Source organism: Mustela nigripes, chromosome 2, assembly GCF_022355385.1.
Source record: "Mustela nigripes isolate SB6536 chromosome 2, MUSNIG.SB6536, whole genome shotgun sequence".
In the NCBI taxonomy this organism is placed as follows: Eukaryota; Metazoa; Chordata; class Mammalia; order Carnivora; family Mustelidae; genus Mustela; species Mustela nigripes.
The window spans coordinates 105,985,113-106,009,231 of record NC_081558.1 but is presented as its reverse complement, the minus strand read 5'-3'; the positions used below and the strand labels follow the sequence as shown (position 1 = coordinate 106,009,231).

Sequence of the window (24,119 nt, the reverse complement as noted above, 5' to 3'; positions counted from 1 at the left end):
TTGTGCTCTGTCTCTCTCTCTCATACATAAATAAAATATTTTAAAAAAATGAATTTTATCATTTTCATATACTTACTTCACCTCTGAATCATTTTGTGCAAGTAACAGATACTATATTATTGGTGGTGGTCGTGTTGTTATAATTACCATTTTTATATTCTCCTGAAATGATACAAAGGACCCTGAAAACAGTACCAATATGTTTTCTTGCCTTCCTGTTTTCTTTTCTTGTGGATTTTCACTTTTTAACCTATCCCCTTAGCTCACAAATCATAATTCTGTTTTAGGTCAATTTTATATCACGATGAAGAAATAGGTACTCATGGCAAGATACTCTCTATTCATAAAGACATCTAGTCAGCTTTCCCCTGGGATTAAACATCCATGTAATTCACTAGGAGAAATTCACTTCTAAGATTATTTTAAAGTTAGTTTTGAAATTATCCTCCTTAGGTATGTATTTTAATTTAATTTAATTTAATTTTTTTTTCAGTGTTCCCAAATTTGTTGTTTATGCACCATACCCAGTGCTCCATGCAATATGTGCCCTCCTTAATACCCACCACCAGGCTCACTCTACCCACCCCTTCCAAAATCCTCAGTTTATTTTTCAGAGTCCACCATCCTTCATTGTTTGTCTTGCCCCCCGATCTCCCCCAACTCACTTCTCTTCTCTATCTCTCAATGTCCTCCGTGCTATTCCTTGTGCTCCACAAGTAAGTGAAACCATATGATAATTGACTTTCTCTGCTTGACTTATTTCACTCAGCATAGATATGTATTTAAATTATACACATATAACATGTTCATAACCCTTTAAACAGCAGGTTTGGCTATTGGCTGGAAAATTGTTTTGATGGCTAATGACTAATTTTAAGCACTTGATATATATTAATGTCTACTTTCTTTTTTTTTTTTTTTTCAAAGTTTGTTAGTGAAGAAAAGTTCCTACTCTGCATAGATGAAATAAGTTTTCATGAAACTGTTTCTTCTAAGCTAAATCTGTAAAGGGAATCTTGAGTCAAGGGAGACACTTAGTTCAAAGGAAAATGCTCAGAAGAAAAACTATTATCATTCTTCACTAAAAGCTAGAATGAAATTACCCTTAAGTACTCTCTCAGTCAGGGTGCAACTCAGGAAAGAGAAACACTAGGAGTATGATGGAATAAAGGCTTTATTATAGGAGTTGGATATGACACAACTGTGGAAGACGCTAAAAAGTAAGGTGGAGCATGGAGAGACTGGAGAATTTTAGAAAGAATTTTAGAAGCTTAGAAAGTTGCTAAGCCACCCTCCTGAAGCATCAGCAATGATGCACAGGTTAGGGCTTGTGCGGGGATCTGGGAAGCCAGGCATGTCCATCTTGGTGTGTGACCACAACAGGAAGCTGATGGCCAAGTCTTGGAGTGCTATTGTTGCTGCACCTTGTGGTGAGCCTCTGTTGTAGGGCCCATAGTCAGGAAGAACTGGACATAAAGCATGGGTAAATGATGACACACTGAAACCCATGGGCACCTCTTGGTCTGTCTCTCAGTGCATCTAATCACTATGACCTTCAGAGAGGACTGACTTCTGCTTCACCTCTGCCTTCTGCATCTCACACAAATTTTTATTTTATCAACTCTAACTGGGAAGCATCAAGAGAAGGAATTCTAGAAAATGCAGTTCCAGCTTAGCCAAGTTGATTTAGGAAAAACAAATCACAGACTTTTTAGTTCAAGTTTCTTTGAAGCATTAGTGTATCAAAATCATTGGCTGACTTATCTGATTTATTATAACTGAATTATAACTGAACATATTTAGTAAACAGTACATATAATTGATAATATCAGTAACCAGGGAGGAAAATTGATACTAACATCTCACATTTATATCAATATAACAAGAATCCCAAGTACATAGGACACTATGGTTATCGAAAAATAATTATTTAAATCATATGATATGTTGACTTTCTCAGTTTGCCACATTTGAACTAATTCTATCTTATAGTTCAATTTATCCATCACCAAGGATCAGCCTTCACCAGGAAGCAGATTTTTGAATTTTCACTATGAGAACTGGAAACAAATGGCCCCTAAAATAGCCAGAAATGCAAGATGAAACTTATTTATGAGCAGTAAGTGGCAATGTCAATGTGTCTGAATTAATGCTATATACTGGGATGTTTTTAATCTCTAATATATTAACTTATACAAATGAAAATACTGTTCAAACCAGGCCTCAGGCCACTCAATATAAAAACATTAAATATAAAGTTGTTTCAAGAAATATCAAGAACAGTGAACACAGGTGGGTGCTACAAAAGAGGAGCTTTGGGCAACTTGACTGACATAAAGGATGGATATTAATCATTCTTTCTTTCCCATGAAAAGGAAATCAAGAATATGGAAAAAACCCTTAACTATGTAATATTACCTACAGGAGGCTTTGGCAAGGATTCGAATGCTATATGATAGAATGATTAACTGTGGTTTACACAGTCTGATTTCCAATGTCTTTTTTTTTTTTAACCAATGCTATGGCAAAGTATGTCAATCAGTTGTAAATGAAGCAACATTTCTATATCTCTGTTACTGTTATTAAACCTATCATCATCCATTTTAAATCTCGCATGGATCCATGTTCTCCATTCTGTCATTAACATCCTTATAAAGTTTATCTCTAGCTTTTCTCTTCAGGATTTTTTCTCAATACCATCCCTTATACATCTTCTCTCAGTGAAAATAAAGTCTCCTCTCCTGCTTCTCATAAGTGGGATGTACATGCTGACCTCTGTGCATCTTGTCCTTTGTGTCAATTCTGCCTTTCTGATTCCAACGCCTCTTTTCCCTGAAACAGTCCCTAATCCTCTGAGCAAAACAAAATGTCTGTCTATTATGAATCCACATGTCAGATTACTTGTACACAGCTAGGTTACTTTTTTAAAAATAGGTTTTATATTTTCATTATCTTTAGATAAGTTCTTAACCCTTATTAGGTATTTTTTAATGGGAAATATCTTAATTTCCCCCCTTTATCTTGAAAACATGATATAAAAAATGACATCCTTTTAGAATCTGTGGTGTCAGTAGTCTGTTCTTAACTTGTTGCTATTTGATTCCTGGCTATGAACTGGGCTTCATTCGGTACATGGAAAGTGAAATTTTTGGTCAAAAGAGCTTACATCAAAATGATTATATTAGGATATCATATAACCAAACCTATAAGTTGCAGTTTATGAAATCACTTATAATATACTCTCCACTAGAATGGAATCTTCCAGAATTCAGTAACTAAATCACATCAATCTTTATATGTCTATCATCTGGGATGGTGGCTATGTTGGTTCGTTCTTTGAATGATTTTGCCTAGAGCATTGAACAAAGTAAGATTAAATGAACACTTGAAAAAAATGGATTGTTAATGCTCTACTGGAAGTTGAGTTTAGATGGAGGAATAACTGGGGGAGGCGTAGGCACTGTCTTTATTAAGGGATATTCAGGACAGTTATTTGCATTGACAGCATGGTTGCCAGGTCCACTTAACAAGCTGTTTTTATTAACCGATTGGCAGGATGATATAGAGCCCTCTTGAACATCTCAAGTAACTGCTTATTTCTAAAATGACCACTTCGATTTAGCTAAAGATGATACAAGAAAGGAGACAGAATGTCTGGGGAGCACAAGAGAAGGGATGGGGAGAAGGGATAGAAAACAGAATGCAAGGAAAGGGAAGAGGCAGAAAGGAGAGGGAAAGATGACAGGAAGGGGGAAGGCAAAGAAAGGAAAAAAGAAAAATATTTTCAAAGAGGTCCATCTCAAAAAGAATATGAGTACATTAGACAAGCAAATATATTTTAAATGTATTTGTATAAGACTATACATGTTTTAAAGTTTTGCTTCTAGTTTTTGACTCTCCATTTCTGAGGGTTAGATCAGGTGTATATCTCAGTTCATGACATATTATCAATGACTTGTATAAGACATTTGTTTTGTTTTCTTTTGTCTTTGTTTCCATCATTATACCTTCCCTCTATAGACAACAGTTTTGATTGTCTGATATGTTTAGTGCATATCTTTTTGTTTATATTTTCTTTTAAAATGTGTTTCTTGTTTCATATATTCATAATGCATGTTATTAAACCATATGAATGGTGTCTTACATAAACATCTGATTGTGTCCCTTGTTTTTTAATTAGCAATTTAGGACCCACTGATATCACTGTGTATACATCTACTCAGTTGCTTCTAATTTCTCTGTAGTACATGCTGTTATGTATCCACTACATTTTACCTACTCCCTACCCTCCTGTCCCTGGTGAGGGACACCTACATGTAATTCTGTACCAACACAAAGAACATTGCAACAGAATTCTCATCTCTTTCTCCTTTTGAACCTGTATTAGAACTTGAGATATATATTCTAACATGATTTGACTAGGTCATAGGTATAGTCCGGGTATTGAGAAACTGCTTTCCAGAACACTCATACCATTTTACACTACCATCAGCAGTTCATATTTTGGTTGTGGGAAACTTACCACAACCAAAAATTCTAGAATGCATGGATATTTGTAACTCTATACTATAATGATTACATCTCCTTTATACTTCAACAGATGAATGGATAAAAAAATAAGTGGTCCATATATACAATGGAGTATTACTCAGCCATCAGGAAGGATGAATATCCAACTTTTGCATCAACATGGACAGAACTGGAGTTGATTATGCTAAGTGAAATAAGTCAAGCAAAGAAAGTCAGTTATCATATGGTTTTATTTATTTGTGGAACATAAGGAATAGCATGGAGGACATAAGGAGAAGGAAAGGAAAAATGAAGGGGGGAAATCAGAGGGGGAGATGAACCATGAGAGATTATGGACTGGGTGTCCATAGCACTGGGTGTTATATGCAAACAATGAATCATGGAACACTACATCAAAAACTAATGATGTACTGTATGGTGCTTAACAACATAATTTTTAAAAAGCTCTAATTTCTTTAAATGCTTAAATTGTGTGTAACTATGAGACCTTTAATAATTTACTTATTTTCTGATATTTTCAGTCTTCCATTCAATCAGCCAGTCAAGCTATTCATTTAAACATTACTAATCAAGCACCAACAATGTACTTAGCTTATGACTATATGACCTCTTGTATATCTTTCTTCACAAGAAGTGGAACCTCTATAGTAAGCGTTACGAAGATGGTAGTCAATATGTTGTGTTGGCCATGTTCTCAGAAAGCTCTTGGGGTTTCAGGGAATTCAAACAAATTAATTTGAGACCTAAGGGGAATTGATTAGTCATAAAAGCAAGGTAGAGAAAAAAAAATCATTGGGTTGAGGATAGCAAGAATGAAGTATATTTTGCATAGAGGAAAAAAAATAAGAGCAACAGCCATGGGAAAAAATTACCCCTAAACTGGGATCCACTGAGGCAAAGAAGTGCCATAGAGCAGAGAGGACTATGGTATTAGTAGAAGACTCAGAGAATCAGGATGGTGATGGTGATGCTGGACCAGGTAAGACACTGCAGGACTTGAAAACCACTTTGGATTAGAGAAGAATATCTGTAGATAGTATGGGAATATTCAAGTACTAGAAAAGAGGTGGGGAGAGAACTTCAGAGATCTCTTCCAGCCCTTTCATCCTGTTTCTTTTAAATCTGTCCTTCTAATTGGATAACCACTAGCCACACGTGGCTACAGAGCACTTGTAACATGGCTAGTCTCAATCAAAATCTGCTGTAAGTATAAAATACATGCTAGATTTCAAAGACTTCATATAAAAAATTTAAAATATCTTATTAATAATTCTTACATTGATCATATGTTAGGACAGTAATATTTAAGATATATTGGATTATATATTGTATTTACAAATTAATTTTGCCTATTTCTTTTTACCTTTTTAGTGTAACTACTAGAAAATTTAAAATTACATATGTGGCTCTCATTACTTATCTATTGGATGAATGCTGCTCTAAATAATTTTCTTTCTGGGAACCACAGAATGCTGAAGATTCATCTAAGAGTGAAGATTTTTGCTGACAAAGGGGGAAATTTCTTTGTATTGAATCTGAAACCTATAGCAGGTTGCATTCAGCCTTGAGATAATTCCAACCAGAATCCCAGGAAGAAACCATCTAACTAGATTATATGCTGTGCAGACTTCAGCAGAGCAGTTCAGAAGATTATGTGGGAGTTAAAATATATGCACATATCCCATTATATAGCAACAAGATATGTGCTCAGAGAAAACTCCCACACACCACTTAGAATACTGGCTTAAATTTTTTCACCAGTAAAGTAATGTTGAATAAAGGAGGGGGAAAAAAAAAAACAAAACCTAGCAGTAGTACAGTGAATGCCACATACTGTAGTTAAATGGAGAGGGTTGTTTTGCTGAAAATAAATTTTCATGAGGGTTTTTTTAAAAAATGTCTGGCCAGGAATTTTTTCCTTTGATATGGCCAGCTAAAAAACCCATTACTTCTTATTGAAATTTTATGATCAATTCTGTATATTTGAAATAATTTGAAGAACATTTGTTAAATTCTGTTTTTTGCAACATAGCTGAATAAACTTTACTTATGACCTTCAAAGACCTCATGGTCCAATAGAGGAGATTGGTGCACAAAGAAATGAAATAGTGTAAAAAGTTAAAGAATCAAATTACATCTAAAATGCAAATATAACATGATTTTGTCTGCCAAGAAGCATGTAATTATACTGACTTTATTTTTTCTTAAAAATCAAATGACTACTGAAAACTGTTAGCTGCCTTAAAAAAAAACTGTCTCATATGAGCTAAATATGGGAACTGACCCTTAATTTAAATAAATTAATATTTTATTTGAGGACCTGTCAAGAACAATGTAGTACAAACGTTTTTCTACTGACATTTTATATTTTATAATTATTATGTGGGTATCAAGGAAGCAATATTTTTTCCAATCCTTTTGAGTTTTCTGTAAAAAGATTTTACAGACTTTCCTAGTCAGGCTCTGACACGATTATGTATATAGAGTGTAATTGATTTGCAGAAGAGATGGACCATGAATGGCAGTCACTGCAGACTTGCCCCTCAGTGCCCCACTTACTTAAGCCATGATACAGATTTTGCTGGGGAAAAGGAAGTCTGCTGTTTTGACTCTATGCATTTCTACTGGTGGCCAGCTTTCATATTTCTTTTGAAGTACTGAACTATAACTATGGCTTATAGGAAATTTCTAACTCTGAATCAGACTAAATGGAAAGGTTGAAATTAGCTATTTATATTTCTTAACTTTTTAAAATATTATTTCAAAATCTATTTTGAAAGGAATATAATATTGCATTTTATATTCAGGTGGCAGGTAGGTCGGATGGGAGTTTTTCACTTTTCTTCAGATCCTACAGGATGGGTAAAGTGTCAGAATATATTTTTTTTCCATTTTCCTGGGTTTTATATTTTTGCTTAGTACCTGACCTTTGAAAGGAATAAGGAAGATTCATTCAGTAAACTGACTAAATAGGATAATTAAAATATAAATAAACATCATTAAATTTTTAGAATTTTAAAAATATTAGGAGTCTAGCCTGGGTAAGATGGAGTAAGTACCAGTGATTCTGTATTTTGCACTGAATAAAGTCTGGACAGAATACACAGAGCAGCTCTTTGAGGATTCCAAAAAGTAGTAAGTAAATTGGGAAAGATGTCTGGAATTCAATTATCAATGATTTGGTAGTGACTTTACTATTTTTTTCCCAATATCTCCCAGTCAACACTCCAGTGGGCACAATGGAGTAGACAGAGAGAGCCCAAGAGAAGCCCTCTAAAACTGGCACAAGTTGCAGAGAAGGAAAACATACTATTCACAGAGAATGTGGAAACTCCCTGTAGTATTCTTTTTTTTCTCATCCTATGGCCCAGCTCCTAAGCAATCCTATGGCATAATGGGAGCCTACAGTAGCCAAAACTATAAGCAGAGGAAACTTCCTCCACCTTCAGCAGAGGAGATGTAATTCCAAGAAGGTGGGACCAACCATCATTGTTTTCTGTCTTGTTTGTCCTTCCATTATTTGGCTCATGATGGCATACTTCAGGAGAACACTGGAGAGAAGGATAAGTTCTAGTTTTCTAGATGAAAGACAAAATAGAGGACCTTCTCTCCCCCGGTCCCCAGGAACCAGAACGTATAAGAAGGTCATGGAGAGCAAAAAAACTTGGGAGAAAGAGTTGGGCTCATTCCCAAGCTTCAAACTTGTGGAGCTAATACTATTTAGCAAATGAGAACTGACTAGATACACCGCTGCCCATGTCTGAAGCTGGCCACTAGATGGCATATACACCAGATGGATCCAAGTAGCCCTGTGAACATTTTGAAAAGTTTACTATAGGCATTGGAACCACAGACACAGGAGGCCAGTTGGAACTTAGAACCTAACTGGGTATTGACTACACAAACAAAAATGTCAACACTGTCTGAGGACTTAAAGAAGACCCAGAGCTTCATAATGTAGTGTTCAAAATGTTAAGATACAACTAAAATTTCTTGACATATGAGCTACCATGAAAATCTCAATTTACATGGAAAAATACAATCAATAGATACAAGTGGTGAAATAACAAAGATGTTAGAATTATCTGACTCTAACGCCAAAAGAAAAATAGAAAAAGTACTAAATGAACAGAGATGTAAAGAAGAACCAAATAGGAATTGTAGACCTTTCCACACAATAACCAAGATAGAACCAAAACCCCCCTTGACCAGCTCAGTAGCAGAATAGAGGAGACAGAGGAAAGAATCAATGCACTTGAAGAAAACTCAATAAAAAATATTCAATCTGCACAATAACAACAAAAAAAAAAGATTAAAAAATGAAAAAAAAAAAAAAACCTTAGAGATTTGTGGGAAAATAACAACAATGACAATAACAATAACAAAATCTAGCATTCATGTCATTGACCTCTCAGAAGAAGAGGAAAAAGGCAGTGCATAAGAAATATTTAAAGAAATAATGTCTGAAAATGTCCCAAATTTGGCAAAAGAACCAGACCATGGATCCAAGAAGTTCAATGAAGACCAAACAGTATAAACACAAACAAATTCACATTCACACATACCATAATAAACTGCTAAAAATTAAAGGGAAAGAAAAAAAATCCCAAAAGCATTGAGAAAAATGACACATTACCAAGAGGAGACCAGCCACAGAGACCAAAGAAGTGACACCATAGTTTTAAAGTGCTGAAAGAACTCTAACCAGTGAACATACACTTCAGGAATAAAGATGAAATAGAAACACTTTCGGACAAAGGAAAACTAAGGGAACTCATTGCCAGCAGAACTGTTCTAAAGACACTGATAAAGGAAGTTCCTCAGACCAGAGGGACATGCTATAGAAAGCGAACTTGAAATATTAGGAACAAAAAAGAGCAACAAAAATGTCCAACATCTGAGTAAACATAATTGATTAGTCTGTTCTTAAGCTCTTTAAAATATGTGCAAGTTGAAAGCAGAAAGTTTAACCTTGTTTAACAGGGGCTTCAATGTATGTAGACAAACACAATGTAAGCGGAGAGGCTAAAGAGACCTATATGGAGGTAAGGTTTCTACATTTCACATAAAAGTGGTAAAATATAAATTTTTTTTTTAAATTTTTTATTTTTTATAAACATATATTTTTATCCCCAGGGGTACAGGTCTGTGAATCACCAGGTTTACACACCGTGTAAAATATAAATTTTAAGTAAACCGTACAAAGGTAAGCATGCATATTGTAATCCCTATAGAAACCACCAAAAAATCCAAAAGAAGTCAGGAAAGGGGAAACAAATAAATGCAAAACAGTTGGTTAATAGAGGGAATAAACAGAAAGCAAATACAAAAATGTAAGTCAAATCCAAACACATCAATAATTAAATGTTGGGAACGCCTGGGTGATTCAGTCAGTTAAGTGTCTGCCTTCCTCTCAGGTCATGATCCCAGAGTCCTGGGATGGAGCCTCATGTCTGGCTCCCTGCTCAGTGAGGGCTCTGTTTCTCCCACTTCCTTTCCCCTCCCCCACCACTCATGCTCTCTCTCCCTCTCTCTCTCAAATAAATAAATAAAATATTTTTTAAAAATCACATTAAATGCAAATAGCCAAAACACACCAATTAAAAGATACAGATGGATAAGGAATATTAGACAATCAAATTAATTCTTTCTTTACAAGTTCCCCCGTTTTACATTGAGGAAAAGGAGATTCAGAAAGGAAATCACTTACTCAATATCCTACACCAACTAGATTTAGATGAAAGCTTTTCTTACTTCATAAGTATCATCACCTACTACTGTATCGAATACTCTCTCTGTTCCAGTCCCATATGGTATTGCTGAGATGATTATGATGATGATGATGATGGTAATAAAATGAGGGTGATGAGGCTGTATCCTCTTAGGACTGAATTCAGAATTCACTGGATGGGAGTCAAGAACCTGTGCTAGGAGAATGTGTTACAAGGAGCTCCACTGGAAAAAACCAATAACCATGTATGGAGAGAATCAAAGGTGGATGAAATGGCTCCTAGTAATATAGTGGGTCTCACCCAATCTCCAGTCTCCTACTGTTGGAAAATAAAGGAGGACCAAATCTCCCCAGGCTTTTCCTGAGAATTGGCTGCCATTCAGCAGCAGAGAATGAAATCCAGTTTCTAGGTGTATTCTTTTGTTGCACTCTCTTGCATTCAGCCAGTGCTAAGCACTGGAATTCAGGACAACCTGAAGGGATTTTCTGACTCTCCTTTCTCATCTCAGGGCAAGTCAAGTGAGGATATGAACCTTGACAAGCTGTGTTTCTGTTGGAAAAGATAAGGACAAGGACTGGAGAAATATATGGTAAAATACAGAAACAATAAACCACTGAATTGCTTAGCTTTCTAGAACAGACATGGACTATGCTTTTCTTGCTTGTGACAGTGTTAGTCTGTGTACATGTAATAGAGAAAGAGTCATATGTTGCCTCTTATTTGGTTTCTAGAGGATAGGGCTGGGCAGAGAAGAAAATATCAGAGGTGACAATTTTATGTGTAAAGTTCAGGATGCTCTGAGTCAAAGTGTGGAAAAAATTGTTGTAACTTAACTCTGTCCTAGGAACTTATGGTCTCATCCAAGACAGGAAAGCAGGCAGACTATGGCACTAGGAGAATCTCATAGCTAAAACTGCATGGTCGGGGGAAAATGAAATTCTTTCCAAGTTAGAGAGAAGCATATTTTAGTATATTCGCTCTAAACAGAATGACACTGTGAACCATGACAGTAGAGATGAGAAATAAAGCCAGTTTTCTACAAAGGTCCAGATAATTCAGAGATGCCCTCGATGACTTCGGGGGCTACTATTTCAAGACAACAGCCACACTTATTGACCTCATTCAGATCCAAATATCTTGTGCAGAAAAGTAAGCACACATTTAATGGGGCTGGTTAGATAAATATCTCTCTGGGCTCAGACAAAAGAAATTGTCCTTCAATCAATTCCAAATATATAGACAAGTTTAGTATAAGGCCAAAGTTTTTATCTAGAAATCTCTAAATATACCAGTCTACCATCTCTAGGAAATTAGGCAAGATGCCAGAATATGGCAGCAGAAGAGCAATGGCTTCGCACCTACTACCCCTGGCTATTCAAGTTGTCTAAGGCTCATCAGAAAGGGAGTTTTCCACTCATAACTCTCATGGATACTTATGACTTAGGAGAAGTTTGAAAATCCACATTTATCCAGTCTTAAAATAGGCACTTAATAAGTAATAAATATAATTTTTAGGAGGTCATTGAATGAAGTGGTTCACAACCCCTACAGATAAGAATCACCTAATACCCACCACCAGGTGGTGGGTATTAAGGAGGACATGTATTGCACGGAGCACTGGGTGTGGTGCATAAACAATGAATCTTGGAACACTGTAAAAATAAAACTAAAAAAAAAAAAAAAAAAAAGAATCACCTGTCTTTACTCCAAACCAATTTCATCTGTTTTTCTAGGCTTGAGGCTTGAGCCTCGGTGGTTCTAACACGCAATGAAGATAAGAGCCACTGAAAAGGTCCAGTGATAGGAACTGGATGGGTCTTTTTTTTCTGTAAATAAGTGGAAAAGGCCAGAAAATTAAATCATCATATGCATTTTGATTGATGATTTAACTATTGGAGTCCTTCACCTGAGAAACACATACATACACTTGACCAGAACCCAAGTCTAGTTGTAGAGGAAACAGATGGAGGAAGCAAGAAGGGACAGTTAACCCCTTCAATTCCTGCTCTTAGGACCAAGTTCTAGATAACTATATATTCTTCACCAGCAAAATGGATAGCCCCGTGCAAGTCTGTAATTATGTTGGCTGTATGCTAACAGACCATAGTCCTTTGTTTTGTGGCAGGTCAAAAATAGCTCTAGCATTAAAGATAGAGAGTGGGTTAGTCAAGTGGGTCATTATCACACTTGCCCATAATTCCATGCTTAGTTTTCATGTGTGTTGAGATGTACCAACACAGGCTATCTGATATAGTGTGGGTGACCAGTAAGACAATTAAATAAAGGTATCATGGTGGGTGTTCTATTTGACCAGATATGCTGAGCCAACAGAATCTGTGCTATTATTACAGAGTTATCCGGCCAAGGAAATGAACTACTACTTAAAAAATTCAGGTAAAAAGTATAAATTCAAAGCTAAGTTAGTCAACCAAGTGCAGTGACAATCTGGAAATGCAGAGATGGGGCAAAAAGATGAAGCCAAGGGTGAAAATGGAGTTGACAGAATTAAGTCAAAGCATAGATTGGCTGATATGTAACTTCAACGTACAGTGTTCTCCTTGGGTGTACCTCTTTGTGCTCCTCTGGGTCAGGAACATGGTTTGGTCTGGAACATAGTTTCAAGATGGCAAGTTACAACGGAATAGCAGGGCTAATACATCAATATCTATATAAGAGATGTTGCACATTAATTAAAATGTACTGTTTTCTAGAGAAGTTTCTCAAATGGCTTAGAAAGATAACGTAACAGGACCGATAATATTTTAAATTCTTAAGAAATAATTATGAAAGCTCATGCTCTGAGAATGCATTTTATTTTCAAATAAAGCACATTATCTCCCCTTCAAAACAAAACAAAACAAAAGGCTGGAAGTCAATGGAAAATTAAGAGAATTTGATGGATGGAGGTAGCCCAAGGATTTGATGTCTAAAGGCATTCTCAGGACCTCAAAGTCTCAGAATTGTTACTAGCTTAAGAACTTTTGAGAGTGTGCCCCAGAACATTGCGAGCTGATTCAAATAAGAAAATTTTGAATAGGAATTTGAAGAGATCTGGGGTTGATTATTGAAACAAGGAAGCAAAATTTAAAATTGCAGAATGAAAAAATGAAATCACTGAGAAACCGAGTAATGATTCTCATAAGTCTAATTAATGTAATTATTGGGGGAATGGCTCATTAAAATAATGGAGACTAAAGAGAGAAGAGACAGTTTAAAATGTAGCAAAACTGTGTGTCTTCTATAAGGATGCATACCTCCTAAAATAAAGAACTTCCATCAGAATGGTCATCTCTGCAACCTCAACCCAGTTTAAGTGCGTCGTGGTTAATCCCCAAAACACATTGATCTGATCACACAAAGTTAGGTATAATCACACAAAGCTAAATAGATGATTCATGATTTATCATTGAGTGGGAGTTTCATAGTACATCTGGAACATTCTGAGTATGTATCTATTGGAGTACATGCTTCTCAAAGACTTAATCAGATTAGAATGATTCTTATCTACTATTGTCTATTAGCCAAACTTTATCTTAATTTGGGTCACAGAGATGAAAGGTGTTTTAATGAAAATAAACCTGAATGTTAAAAAATTTTTATGAGATTTTTAAAAAAATCTAATGCAATCTTAATATTGTTACCATAACGAGAATGAAGGAGTGTCTCTGGTCCAGTTATATTGAGAATAACATGCTGAGTTTTGCACTTCAAGTTATTAGAGTTGGTGTAGAATGGTAAGCAAAATACTTAAAATACCTGAAAATATTTCACAGGAGCAGAGGACACTTGAAGAGTACAAAAAGAGAGGACTATGATCTTCAAATATCTATGTGACTTTCCCACAGGTTTGGTCTGGATTAAATTGACATTGATTAGGTCTAGGGAATGAAATTTGAAACAATGGGTAGAAGCTATAGAAGAACAAGTTACTTCATATAAAGAAGAACATTATAAAACCAGTACTGCTGCCAAGTATAATAGGCTGCTTTGGAAGATTAATATATTTATATCATCTAGTATTCAAACATAAGCTATAACCTATAGAAAAGACTTGAGAATGGTCCATATGGCTGTCCCAGGTGACTCTGAAGTCCCAAGTAGCCATGACTTTAAGAGTTGGAATGACTGGGGCGCCTGGGTGGCTCAGTGGGTTAAGCCGCTGCCTTCGGCTCAGGTCATGATCTCAGAGTCCTGGATCGAGTCCCGCATCGGGCTCTCTGCTCAGCGGGGAGCCTGCTTCCCTCTCTCTCTCTCTGCCTGCCTCTCCATCTACTTGTGATTTCTCTCTGTCAAATAAATAAATAAAATCTTAAAAAAAAAAAAAAGACTTGGAATGACTGTTGGGTGATATTTTGAGAAGCATTTTGTAAGAGCCTAATTATCGCAGGTTTTTTCTTTTTCTTTTTTATGGGTATGAGAAAGTAGACATGATATAAACCTCTGATTTAATGCCAAGCTGCATTTTCCAGTCCTCTCTGTGTTGCTCATCTAAAAGCACTGACAGAAATATTGAGTAGTCAAATGCACCATTTTTCTTTAAAATTGCAGCAGTTTGTGTCTTCTTCAGTGACCCACACAGTTCCTTTGCATATCAGGCATTTAGGGAATTGAATCTATAATGCCTTTGTTTATTCCCCCATGGTTTATGACAGTAGCTTTAATTCACTAATATTTGCAAAATTTTCTCTGACAGTTTTTAGAAAATCCAACAAGTTGTGGTAGGAAATACATGCATTAACAAAAATGTAAATGTGCTGTGTTTTGCTACTCAGCACTCACTTCCAATTCCTTTTGATAAATGGACGCAGAATTTTATTCAAATATTTAACCCTCATCTACACAGACCCGTATCCTTGAAGAAGTACATCCAGCAGACAAGTCCGAATAAAGGTTCAGGTTCCCTTGAACTAGTCAAGCCATCTCAAATTCCTGGCCATGATGGTTCATCTAAGTATGGATCAACTACCCAAACTGGCCAATGAGATTTTAGATATCCCCCCCAACCCCCCACCCCCGCCGCGGGACTGTAAGAGCGAACAGATGATATAAATCTCTAGCCTCTGTGACTCGAGACTCTGGAAGGAGTACCTGACTGGCAGAGAAGTTTTCACAGGCGGAGGTGGGAGGAGCTGAGAGATCTGCCAGCAAAGGAAGCCTCGCTGGTGATGTGTGAATCTGGAGAAGTGCCACTTTGGTTTGGGGATTCTGTTCTGAGCAACCAGAAGCATCCTAACAGATATAGAGTCTCAAACAAATCCAAATATCGCATTGACAAAATTTTGACTTTTCATTTTCATTGATATCAACTCAGTTCTCTCCCCGCCCCCCATCACCTCAGCTGAACACACTTTCCTTGTTTCATTCATAAGTATTTCCCAAGGAAGGTGTGATCTTCATGTCTCCATAACTTGTCTTCAAACTATTTACACTGCTTAAGGGGCTGTTTTTCATCTCTTTTATTTCACGGTAAATATCTACTCTTTTTTCAATCCCTGTTTTCCCTGTAAACTTCATTGTTCCATTGTAGGTTGTATGGAAAAGCTTATTGTAACATTTACCTTCCGGTATCACATTATTTATTTATGTGCCTTCCTTTCTTAGATTTTTTTTTTTTGAGCCTAAAATTTAGTTTACAATCCTTAAACTCAACCACATCTCTAATTAGTACTTTATGAATCACTGAAGAAGTGAATGCACCTAATTCTTAATCCTCAACAAGTAAGACATTCGGTTGACCACTAGGTGATTCACATTTAGCAAGTAATTTTTACTTTTGGCTATGATGTTCAATAAAAATTCTGACTTATTCACCTTCTGTGAATCTAATTTTGATCTCCTTTCATAAGACACAGCACTTTTTCACTGACACATTATAGGATAAACACATTTTTTTTTAAAAAAGGAGAGAGACTTCCCAGAGAATTTTAATGCTTAAAAAACAAAAACAAAAACAAAAAAAGTGCAAGTATTTTGTCTACATGCATGAGCATCTCAAGACTTTAATTGCTTGTTACTTCAGGAAGACTGTGATGTATAAACATTTTACAAATCTGATCTCGAAAAATAATGATTTGAATAGTCTGTGCTTCAATGTAAAAATGAAACATTTGTTCAGTTTCTCATACAACATGTTTATTAAACATTTCAGTGTCAATAATCTTTTTTAAAATCATAACATTTAACCTTGTAATGGAGCTAATACCAATTCTATTCATGGGAGTATATTTTGGACTTTTGAACAGCTTTAAGTAAAATGAATGCCAGTGTCTTCAGGTTGTGCTTGGAGCAAAGACAAAGAAACATCAACTCATTCTTTCCAACTAATAAAACATCTAATGATGCAATGTTTATGATGACATTATTTTAAAGCTATTGTACTGATAGATAGATTTTTGCTTCTGTTATCAAACCTAATATATCATCTCTGAACATTAGTAATTTTCATGTAATTTAGATTTAAAATAATTGAATTTTTAACTTGGGCTCCAAGGAAAAATCCTGAAAATAAAGATCTGCATTAGCATCTTTTTCCTGCCCTCAATCATAACTTTTCAATCTGAGATGATTTTTCATAGAATCAATTCATAGCTTTTTAAGATAACTTAAAAAAAAAAAAGAAAAACTCACTTCTACATTAAAAAGGGAATTCAGAATCACTGAAGTTCTGAAGGAGCATGTGCTTTGATTATTTCCACCAGTTCCTTTTTTTATTATAAAGTGGCAATTTATACTACCATTAGAAATATACATTTGTATATAAAGTTTTGCATTCAAATTTCTTTATTTTTTGATTAGCTATGACTAAAGAACACAAGTCAAATAAAAACTCTATATATCCTTAGTTCAGAGCATATGTATATATACACATATATATTTGTAGAACAATCCACTGTTTTAAATGTGATTCTGATTTAAAAAATGCTATTTACAATTTTATGACAGAGAAATAATCTCAGCCTTTTATGCTATTAAAATGAGCAGGGAATTTTGATGTCTGAGTGTGTCTCACCTTGTGCAGACGAAATTAAGTAACATCATGGAAAAACCTTCTCAGAGCAAGGCTTGTAGACTAAGCCATGAGGGTAGAATAGTAGATTTGCTATTTCTGAGTCTGTGTTTAAAAAAATTACTATTGATGTAGTCATGCTTCTTCACCAAGAAATCAGTGGTCTCCTATTAAGACCTTCAAACTTTGTAATACACAATAAGCCATCTTCATCCTTCAATTTCCCCTTAATGCTCTCATCTCTTGCTGGTGGCGCCACAGGACCACCATCCATAGACACAATACCTATCTAGAGCAGTGTCATTTTCCTAAATTGAAGAATCCTTCTAAAAAGTTATCTGTATTAAAATGAGGCCCATAAAGCATCACAATTTACATCAAATTGATGTCTTTTTATTGCGCCAATCCATAGCGGCTAAAAATGTGCTATGAAATTCATGTGTAAAATTCGAAACCCAAACTATTACTGTGATCAAGAACAGGTTGGCTGGCTGTCCTCCAGTTTCCTGAAGCACAAAAGGCTCTAAATTAGCAAATGGAACTTCAGCACCATTTTGTTTCTGTACCTCAAACTTCTAGCTTAAAAATCAAGTGAAGTGTATTGACCAGAAAACTACTTGGAGATTCTCAAAAGTTTTGTTTTCATTCTTAAGCCCATTGATTTTGAAACACGTTACAATAAGGACTCTTAGAATAAACACATCTTAACTTATACGTACATACTCAATAACAAAGCTTTACTAAAAGTTGTATTTTTCCTGAGAATATCCCAATGCATTAAAAGAAGAGCTTATTTTATTTATGGGAACATGAGAGATGGATGAATTGAGACCCAGAAATTAGAATGACGAAAATCAAAGTAAAGAATTCTTTCTCTTGGAAGAAACCTGAAACCTGAAAAACAAACTAACTGGCTCATGTTTTTGGAGGAAATAGGATAACTTTATGTTTATATTTGGTAATTGTTTGAAAACCTAAACAGTGAATACTGACTTTCTCTATTAAAGGTTTTATGTACTCAAAAAGTAAGCAGTAGTTAAGGGAATGTTCACCCTATGCTCTAAACTACAGTTTTTGTCAGGTTAATATATATATGTAGGTTTCCAATTTATACTTCAAAATTAATTGTAAATAAGGCAAAGCTAATTTCTAAACATTTTACTGTGGTCAACATTTGCTTAAATGATATGAAAAAAATATATAGAAATTGGGTGGTGAGACTTCTGTTTCTTAATTTCTATCAGGAAAAAGTCAAATATGAGTCTCAGTGATAAATGATGGACAGCCATTGATAACTGAGGGGGAAATGGTGTTGGGAGTTTATATCTCTATCACATTTTTCATAATATTTAACTGGATTAAATATATTATCATGAAGTCATTAGTGTAATTAATAACACTTTGTGAAACAGTCAATTATATTACCGATGAGTTTGTGGGGTGTGTGTATCACCATAAGATCTTGTCATTTCATGCTATATGAGCCCGTGACCCATTTTGTAGAAGCCTCTTTCTTTTTATTTTTTCAAAGAAAACAAGGCTTTGTGCTTGGGATTGGTTTGTTCCTAAAAGTGACAGGTGTATTCAAAATCAAGTTGAATTAAGAGTGACAAGGAGAAATACAACCAGATTTGTAATTTTTTTTTTTTTACAAGGGTATTCTTTTCCTAGAAGAGCAACATTCCTTTTTTTTTTTTTCTTTCCCTTTTAATGTAATGCTTTCAAAATATTTTGGTTAAACAAATATCTTTTGCAAATGTGTGTTCAAAATACTTGTCTAGATGCCTAACTTGTATTCTTTACAAACAATAAGGCAAATTCCTCCATTTCATTTTCTGCTAACCTCCTGATAACATAAATAGAATACTTGGTGAAGGACACAAACCACTATTAAAGAATAATGATTGTGTAGAGTGAGGGTAACTACATTGACTTTGAAAGAATACAGCAACCAATGGCAAGGTCATTTAAGTGAAGGCCTAGAGCTTCTGCAAAGTGTATATATTTTAGGGAGTCATATTTGGAATAATACATGCTGGACAGTAGAGCTATAGGAGAAGTAACATGCTAAGTCTTCTCATTGATAATATCCATAATTCTGCATACATTTTTTTAACATTCTGTTTTAATTTGGATGTCTCTATACCATTCCTGATTTGTAGGACTAAGTAGATCTATTTTTCCCCCCAAGACAATTGTATTACATTCATTTCTTCTCTAATGCTTTCCTAATACTTTAGTATTCCTAACTATGCATTTGCCCAGTCCTTACGCTGAGGTTTTTTTTTTTTTTTTTTTTTTTTTTTTAACTATTTTAAGCTCACACAACCCTGTGTGTTGGAACCATAGCTGTTAATTCTATATCCTTTCTCTATGCCCCTTGAAAATTCAATGTATCAACTTCCCTTCTGTGTTCTAGGAGACAGTTACTGTCAACTAGACTTATTAACAAGGATATGTAGTAACAAGCAAGCCACTGGCTTCATGAGATAGTAAATTAGAAATTTCACATTCATGCCTCCCAATTTCTTGGTGAAGTTTGGAAAGTGCTACATACACAAAATTCTGTTGGTACAAAGGCAAAAACAATTTGCTTTGACCAATATCCTAGGATTTATTTCCTTGTGTGAAACTCTTTTTCTTTCTTTCCTGCTGCAAGAGATGGTACAAAACTCTTTACCACAGCTAGACATGAACCAATACTCTCCAAGCTGTGCACAATGTGAAAAATCAGACCAAATGATAAGTGCATATAACTTATTCATCCCTGCCCAAGCATGTCAATGACACAGAATTCTCAAAAGTAACCTCAGCCTTAGAATACATTTTTTTCTAAATAACTAAAAAAATGAGATCCTAGATTAATTATTTTGATAAAAATATGATAATCTCCTAGGTGAATCTGAAACTTTTTATAAAGGAATAAAATGAGTTAATACTATTAAATTCAACAGAAGTCTATCTTTTGCATAAAATAATTGTAAGTAACAAATTCAAAAATAAAACTTTAAACTTTTAAATGATTTCTGGCTTATACCAACCATATGGGAATTAGAAGAATCTATAATTTGTACATGTTTAATACCATGGTAAAAAAAGAAAATCCTGGAAACAGAATGCAATTATGTGTCAATTATGTGTCAAAGAAAATTCAAATTCGACAGGAAGCACACATCACAGCATTATCCAAAGTTTAAGTTATTCAGGGTATTACATTGATTTGTAAGTTCAATTCTCCAAAACCCTTGTCTTTAAGATAATAACTTTATTTCAAATTTATTATAGTTATGTTTTCATTATAATTAGCCTTCTATTAATAACAGCACAATATTGTGGTGTCTTGATTTATTTTTTTCTCTTGATTTTATGTGTGCTAATATTTGTGCATGTGCATTTTCTACCACATTGCAACAAGCAAGCTTTGGTTCAATTTCTTTGTCCTACATAAAGGGAGATTTTTGAGTGCAGAATCTTAGTCACTAGGTCCTGGGTTGCCATTTTATTTTCCTCTCCTTGGGTGGATTTATTGGAAGGAAATGGGAAGAGTAGGGGGGAGAAAGGGAAGGGATGAGAGAGGGACGAAGGGAAGAGTTCTCAGCTATGTTGAATCTTGATTCACGACTTTGCCTCCATTCATGGTTGGTGTTCCAGAACTTTTCCTTGAACGCCCTTGTTTTTCTCCAATTTCATGAAGTGATGGCTCTCTGTACATACACACTGAAAAGAAAAATTACATCAATTATTATAATTCTGGACATCAATTTAGCTTCAATAAACATCTCAAATTTGATTTTACAATATCCTTCATTCCCATCACTAGCTCCTCTCCCCAGTGTAAAAATGAGTTTTAACATGATAACGTATTTCGTGGATTAAAATGGTCCTCTTTCAGTTCTATCAGTCATAGCCTTTTAAGTCTTTCTGAAATGTGGACATAGAGTGGTTTCTGTTCTCTTACAGATAAGGCTTGAGTCTTACCTGTCTGCTAACCTATATAACAGGATTTTCATCTAGAGTTAGAGGAGACATTGTGAGTATGACATTAAAAGGGTAGAAATAGATACCTCTTTCAGTTTTTGGCCTGCAATCTAGCTTGCACAGACAAAAAAATTCTTATTGACATGCTCCTAATCTTTACTACATGGAATATGACATTGTTATATCAAACTGAAATATTTACCACCAATTTTCAGGGCACCTGACACAGGAAATGATAATAGAAGGGAGGACAGAGGAAAACAAACAAACAAAATGCCGTTTTCCTGACTGTTCCAGGCTTGAATATGCAACTGTATTGATTTTAGTCCACATCTATATACAACAGTTCCTTTCTCCTCTATTGTTTTGTCTGGCTCTAAAGCTCAGTCATCTTTGAATTTTCTTTTTTTTTTTTTCCATCTTTGAATTTTCATGGCTCTTGCTAGATTAGTATGTTTCAACTCATAGTTACTCTTAAAAGAGAAGATCTTCATTCCTTATATTGCTGTAAAATAAACAAATGTGTAAAAATATCTGAAATATTTCACTTAATCAGGAATTATTTGTATCATTGACTTGGGAAAAAAAAATAGTTAAGTACCTCCATCTATGGAACTATCACTGCAGCTATAGTAATCTGCTACTTCTCATCAAACAGCTTCCGCACTTGGGCTTTGTCCTGGTGCAGGAGACCTGAACATGCCTATGACCAAGGAGATGTCATGTGGTGGCGAAGAGCACCAGCCTGGGAGCCACACTACCTGGGTCGACATCCTCACTCAGCCACTCACTAACTGATAACTTGGGCACACTCTCATAGCTAAAAAAATGAATTTTTATGAAGATTAAATGCCTGGCATATAGTAAGCATCCAAAGATGTTTAAGAAAATGAAGGAGGCGATCACTTCATGAGAACCTTGAATAACAGATTGCAAAGAACAAAGTGATAAGTTCTTTTTGTTTTGTTTTGTTTTTCTGGTTTTTTGTTTGTTTGTTTGTTTTTGGTTAAAGGTATTCTAAATTCAAAACTAGCTTAAGAAAATTAAGATACAAGAAGTATTCTCTTTAGACTAGTTTAGTGATGAAGAGATTCTCCCCCCAACATCTCAGTGGTTGAGCTTTTTAAATGTTAGTGCTTTAGAATCATTCAAGATATTGTTAAAATGCAGATTCTGATGTGGAAGGTTTTTGTGGAGCTGAGAGTCTACATTTTTAAAAAGCTCCCAGGTGATGCTGATGTTGGCAGATGGAACCCCTCTTTGAGTGGTGCCAAATATACATACAAACTAAGTTTGCCAAGTATATTGTCCACAATTATTACACATATTTATTTATTTTTATTTTATTTCATTTTTTACATGTATGTTTTAAATGAGATGTTAAGGTATTTCAGTTATTGCACTAAAGGCCTCCTCCAATATCCCAGAAGACCTTTGGTCTCAATAGCAAAACTTTAGAGAGGAAATGAATTCAGAAAGAATTGATGCTGTAGTTTTCAGATGATGCCAGTAGATAATTTAAGTTTCTGCTTTCTTTTACGAAGGACAGAAGATGCTTATGGACGATCGTAAGGAAATCTTGAAATTTCTCAAGTCTAATGTCTCTTCCCTATATTTCTATTATGGGCAAAGTGTCAAAAATCTCCAAAATTAAACCATACATTTACATGTATAAAATATAGCTATTTATTTACAACTGGTAAGTGCATAAGGGAACTCAGAAGTAATTAAGTGATTCTATTAGGAAACTATTCACGTGATACCATAAAACAGTTTTTCCTACTCTGAAACCTAGTCAACTGTGAAAACCAATACATCCCCAGGCCTGACTACAAACTGCTAGCAAATTATGTGTGTATATACGGTGCCTGGGTGGCTTAGTTCGTTAAGCATCTGACTCTTGATTTCAGCTCAGGTCACAATCTCAGGGTCTTGGGATCAACACCCAAATTGGGCTCCCAACTGAGAGCTAAGAGTCTGCTTCAGATTCTCTCTCCCTTCTCCCTCTTTCCCCCACCAGCTCATGTGTGCACTCTAAGTAAATAAATAAATAAACACAATAAAATAAATACATAAATAATAAATAAACATAAATAAATGAATGACACAAGTATGGATATGCTTTGAAGATATTAGGCTTAGTGAAATAAGCTAGACAGAAAAAGACAAATATTTTATGACTCATTTATGCGGGATACCTAAAGTAGTCAAATTCATAGACACAGAAAGGGGAACAGTGGTTGCTCGGGGCTGGGGAAGGGAGAGTATTACCGTGTGTGCAAGTTACAATGTGAATGTACTTAATGGCACTGAAATGCATATTTACAATGGTTAAGATGTTAAACTTCATGTTGTGTGTCTTTAACACAGCATTATTAATAATGACACTTAAAACACACACACACACACACACACACACACACAAATACCAAGTGTAAGCTATAAACAAAGAAATGATTCTTAAAGCCTGAAATGTCTTATTTGGATGGGAAGAGCCAACAATTCCCTAATAGTCAAAAATTAGTCTTAGTACTAAAGTAAGATGGAGAGAACCGAGATATAACTGAGGGCATGGAGAGTTGGTACAGGATAGGAAAATTTGATGAGAATAGCCTAGGAATGCACTGTCCAATACAATCCCCATTTTGCCTCTGTGATCACATAGAGCATTTAAAATGTGCGTAGTCCTATTTCAGATGTGCTGTTAAGTACAGAACACTAAATTTAAAGACCACACATAAAGAACAAATATCTCACTAGTAATGTATTAACTGGTTACAATTAAATAGATAATATTTTGGATATTTTGGGCTGAGTAGATTATTAAACTTATGTCACATGTTTTCATTTTTATTTTTTAAATGTGAATACCA

The 24,119-nt window shown here is 35.0% G+C and overlaps 1 protein-coding gene across 5 annotated transcripts in view; it reads right to left on the bottom strand.

The window, feature by feature from the left end:
• Positions 1 to 16,245: 16,245 nt before the first annotated feature.
• FGF12 (fibroblast growth factor 12) overlaps positions 16,246 to 24,119 on the bottom strand; it is a 574,557-nt gene continuing 566,683 nt past the window's right edge. For all 5 annotated transcript variants that reach the window (XM_059391276.1, XM_059391275.1, XM_059391274.1 and 2 more), the window contains one exon: positions 16,246 to 20,985. In XM_059391276.1, coding sequence (XP_059247259.1) covers positions 20,867 to 20,985 — 119 coding nt within the window. In that variant the 3' untranslated portion in view covers positions 16,246 to 20,866. The remainder of the gene's footprint in view (positions 20,986 to 24,119) is intronic.